We start from the raw sequence: 5,000 nt of genomic DNA on the forward strand, positions 1-5,000 counted from the left end.
ACCTAAGAGGCAATGCATGCAAACGCCACCATACACAAACAAATCCAACTGTGGATTATAAGAACATCTGATCACAGATTTCATTCCAGGACTTCTATTTTTATAGATTTTTCTTAATGACAACCAAGCTATTCTGTGTATTAGATTTCCCAGCACAGATCAGAAAAAAAAAACACAAACAATACACAAAGTCAAAACACATAATTCATCAAAACACAGTAGTTCAGCTTTTGTGTTGAGGATTTGAAAGAACTGAAGTGGAAAGTGGTCAGTCATGCCTTTGTTAGCTTGTTAATGATGCATAATGGTTATGGGCTTTTTCCCTTACCGTTCCTTTGGAGGGGCATATTTTGTATGGCATGCCTCCTTTTCTAGTGATAGATTCTTTGGTTACAAGTTCGTGGCACTGTGATGATGTGGATTTCTGTTGAGAACATCTTTGATATGTTGTATTGTAACTCATGAATGAAGTGTATAAAGAGATCTAGAATGTGAAGAAAAGCTTATCCTGGGCCACAAAGTTAGTGTGAAAAGTTTATTTATAATAACAACAGATTTTGTGTGAAGATAAAAAAAGAGAGGTTCATATTTCAGCTATGAATGGGCAAAAAAAAAAAAACTACAAACTACAAAATGCTATAACTTTATACAAATCTGAAGCAAAAATAAATAATTATAAAGACATATGCAAAGATGACAACTGGTACTTGTGTAAAGACCTAGAGCTACTGCCAGATTATATATTTGATCATCCATTGATATTAATATCAAATGATTAGCATCCAATTACAAGCTACAAATATACATAAAGCATAATCAAATCAACTTATTTGGGAAGGGTAAAAAGGAATACGTGTGCATAATGTTAATTGATCTGTTAATGATCTCCATTAAAGGATACACCTTTAATGGAGATACTACAGAATTAAAAGAATTTATAAAAGATTTCAACCCCAAATGATGAACCAGCTTCCACTTTTGTTTGGTACTTTATTTGCCTTCCTGAATATCCTGAAGCACTGTTGCAAAATTCATGAAAGGTCATAAAGTTTTCTTTGACAAAGTTAAGGATTGCTCAAAAATAATTTTTGACTCCAAGATTGTTGTAGAGATTGTGTGTGACTCAATCTGAAGACCGTCATTGTGCCATATTTCACTTCTCTAGAACTCATATCTACATTTTAAGAGACCATATGATGATAATCCACTACTACTGCAACTTATAAATTGGGTGTTAATGACCTTTTTGTGATAAGTCAGACAAAATTGCAGAGTTAAAGATATTTCATTGTCACAGACAAATCCCAGTCTATTCATATTTTTGTGAATACTGCCCCTGGATTTCATGTTTTATTACCAAGTTGGAAATATACTCCTTTCAAATGACCCCACCTTCTGTCACAGTTATTATCGGAGATTAGCTACAACTACAACATCTGTATGTTTTCTTCCGAAGATAAGAAAATATATGGTCATTTGATTAACAAAAAAATAATCAATTCATGGATGTACTTCAAAAACTGTTGATATAAATCCCAGTATTCCATTGTATCCCATATACAATAGCATTGTGTAGCTTAGGCCAGTCACTGGGAGTGTAAGCATTCCAGCTTTTGCATCTGGTAGCATTTTTGCCATATATCCATCATTTCTCAATTGAAGGACCTGGGAATTCTGCTATATTAAAGGGAAGACCAGAGGATAGTCCAGGACCATACATTTCGATGACCAAGCTATTGAACATCACATTGGGGTATTCTTATCCCATTGGATCCGGGTGCTTTGTGTCCCTCACTTAGACTAAAATCTGTGGCACTTAGGCCCAGCCCAAACAAACACTCGTGTATAGTATCAAGATTCCTTGCCACTCCTTTACAATGTTATTATCTCATTTTCTGCATAAGCATGAAAAAAAGTGTTTTTTTGCTATTGTCTCAGGTCTATTCTCATTATTTGTTATACTGTATCAAGATGGTAATAGACTATTTTTGTTGAGTAGACTTCATATTATCTCTCTAGGTAATCTACAACTCTGTGCAATAACAGTAACAATAAGTAACATAATGTTATTTTTCTCATTCTTCTTATTTTGGTATAACTCAATTTTCTGTAACACACCCGTCACTGTGGGCAGGAATAGGATCTTGAGAATGAAAATAGTGTCCTCCCTGGATCCAGCTCTCTTCTAGCCATGGCTCATAAATGTTGCTTTCCACTCTTGCTTATGAGTGGAAATAATGCAAGAGCCCCTAAAAAATGCCTAACGAGTCTAATCTTCCTCCAAGAGCTTTGTGTACTCATGATGAGTCATACCCATTACCAGGCCCTCAGAATTTTTTCTTTCAAGCCAGCAAATTTAATGACAGAATTTTCCTATAACATGGTCCTCAGCCAATTTTTTATGACATGAAGGTCACGTCACCCGGATCCAATGGTTAAAAGCTGAACCTTTTGCTACTGGTTTCAAAACAGGCAATCCTACAGAGCAATTAACACACATGCTTTTGGTGATAACAAGAAAATTATCCATATATACCTTATCAATCTCAATGATGTTTGCCAAGACATTTAATGCACTGGCTCTAACATATCCCTCAACATCTCCAAGGGCAGTCAGCAGAGCATCATTCAATCTATATCTTAACAGCCACTCCACAAAGTATGGGTATTCTGAAAATACAAATTGGCATTATTGAATCATACCATCATTGTTCTTTGACAATGGTGTGATTCAAAATACAGTCTATACTTAGACTGTATTTTGAATCACCCTATCATCTATTGCCATCTACTAAAAAAAAAAAATAATAATAATAATAATAAATAATTAATAAATAAATAAATAAATAAATAAATAAATAAAAAATTAAAAATAAAAACAGTAGACCCAACCGAGGGAGAGGGAGGGAGGAGAGGAGGGAGGGAGGGAGGGAGGGAGGGAGGGAGGGAGGGAGGGAGGGAGGGAGGGAGGGAGGGAGGGAGGGAGGGAGGGAGGGAGGGAGGGAGGGAGGGAGGGAGGGAGGGAGGGAGGAGGAGGGAGAGAGGGAGAGAGGGAGAGAGGGAGAGAGGGAGAGAGGGAGAGAGAGAGGGAGGGAGAGAGGGAGAGAGGGAGGGAGAGAGGGAGGGAGAGAGGGAGAGAGGGGAAGAGAGAGAGAGAGAGACTTACTCTCTTTTGCCAACTTCATACAGGTGAGGAGCAACTCCAAGGCAGAATCCCGAACTTCCCACTCCGTGTCACCCAGATAAATAGTTAAAATCTGAAATCCAGCAAACAAACAATATTTAGATTCCTAAAACTGAAGTAAATAAATATATAAACAAGTAATGAAATGATGACCATCACTTTTCAAAAACAGAAATTACATCAGAGACAAATAAGGTAACACTATATTGCAATACTGACCTTGCCCATCAATTCAACACTATTCTCTTCCATCCTCTCACTGTTAACTAACATGGACATAACAGGAGGTATGAATCCATTTATGCATGAATTCATGGCTTTCAGGATTGCCACTTTAACCTGTAATTTTATTTGATATTTTAGGATATGCACAATTATGCACCCAAAATATATAACTTAAAATATATCAAAAATATTTTTAAGATATAATTATACAGTTATTGGTTGGGTATCAAATTTCTTATAAACCTGGAGATTAATATTTCATTAACACATGACTAAAATTAATGACAACACACTGTCATCAAAATCAAAGGAGTGACAAATCAGTACCTGAGTAGAGATACCAGGCATCTTCACGAGCTCACAAAGTTGACCCATAAGACAAACCGACACATAAGTCTTCCTCCAATCAATGTTATATCTGTAATTAAGGATTAAATGTAAATTACTAGTTTTGTAATATATACATTGGTTCTAGATCACAAAAAATTCCAGTAGTTCAGCAATAAAATTACAAGCCTCGTTCTCTCTGTCTCTCCCCTCGTCCACTCCCTAGTTTCTTGCTCACTCTCTTCTAGTTCTTACTTTTCTTCTTCTTCTAGTCTCTCCTCCAGGTTTTTTGTTTCCTCATCTTTAGATCTCCAACTTTCATCTTCCTAAATATTGCTTTCCTTCCTATTAACATTCTCTAAAACTATTCCATTCCCTGTTTCAGTTCTACTGCTGTCATCTCATTCTCTTATTTTTGCAATCTCTCTCTCTCTTACACCTTTTCATCCCTTCCTCTACACTACGATTCCATTCTCAATTATCTTATCACTGGAAACAGACAAACAAACAAAACATCTACAGAGCATGCAAAAATTGTTAAAGATTCCACTGTACTTTTCCACTAGTATTCTAAGACCATCGATGACAGCCCTCTGAAGTCCATCATGTTGGGACATTGGAGAGGTAGCATAGTTGTGAGATATTAAAATAAAAGATAGTCCTTGGAATACAGTCACTGCAGTTGTCTGTTGGAAACAAAGAGAAAACAATCTTATTTTATGTAAATTTATTTGTCTGACAGTAGAGAACAAATTAATTTCATATTGCATATTCAGAGAAAGACAGACACAAAGAACGAGAGACAGAAACAGACCGAGACTGAGGCAAATAGACAGGGACAGACAGAAAGACAGACAAGAGATAATTTGACTGCAGAAGTAGACCAAGATGGACCGAAAGAGATAGCGTGAGAGGCAAAGGCATACAAAGAGGGGTAGGACAAGATGGACAGGCAGAGACACAGAAACAGGTGGAGACACTCATGCTGAAACAAACTGAGAAGGAGGAGATAAACAGACAAAGTCAAACTAAAACACAAAGAGAAACAAACAATAAAAAAACCTACCAGGTGAAGGTGATCGGCAGCACTGATGATGGAGGAAATGCACAGCACAGTCAACCGCAGTGCTTCTACGGGATCTTTCTCCAGAATCTTCCGGATTTCCTTTTCTAGTTTTGCCGTTTCATTCTGAAATATGTTACACATTCAATTTTTTTTTTTTTTTTCCTCTGTCTCTTTCACTGTATTCAGATTTTTTTTTTT

At 36.5% G+C, this 5,000-nt stretch overlaps 1 protein-coding gene across 2 annotated transcripts in view; it reads right to left on the reverse strand.

Annotated features, from left to right (window-relative positions):
• The window catches only part of LOC125032976, an 18,088-nt gene that overhangs the window by 6,067 nt on the left and 7,021 nt on the right, over window positions 1-5,000 (reverse strand). Inside the window, exons 10-16 of one of the 2 annotated variants that reach the window (XM_047624412.1) lie at window positions 4,803-4,925; window positions 4,292-4,422; window positions 3,737-3,827; window positions 3,404-3,523; window positions 3,167-3,257; window positions 2,537-2,670; window positions 329-424 (exon numbers count right to left, since the gene is read on the reverse strand). In XM_047624412.1, the coding sequence (XP_047480368.1) occupies window positions 329-424; window positions 2,537-2,670; window positions 3,167-3,257; window positions 3,404-3,523; window positions 3,737-3,827; window positions 4,292-4,422; window positions 4,803-4,925 (786 nt within the window). The remainder of the gene's footprint in view (window positions 1-328; window positions 425-2,536; window positions 2,671-3,166; window positions 3,258-3,403; window positions 3,524-3,736; window positions 3,828-4,291; window positions 4,423-4,802; window positions 4,926-5,000) is intronic. The other variant, XM_047624413.1, reaches the window with a different exon arrangement.

This window comes from Penaeus chinensis, chromosome 15, assembly GCF_019202785.1.
Source record: "Penaeus chinensis breed Huanghai No. 1 chromosome 15, ASM1920278v2, whole genome shotgun sequence".
Taxonomy (NCBI): domain Eukaryota; kingdom Metazoa; phylum Arthropoda; class Malacostraca; order Decapoda; family Penaeidae; genus Penaeus; species Penaeus chinensis.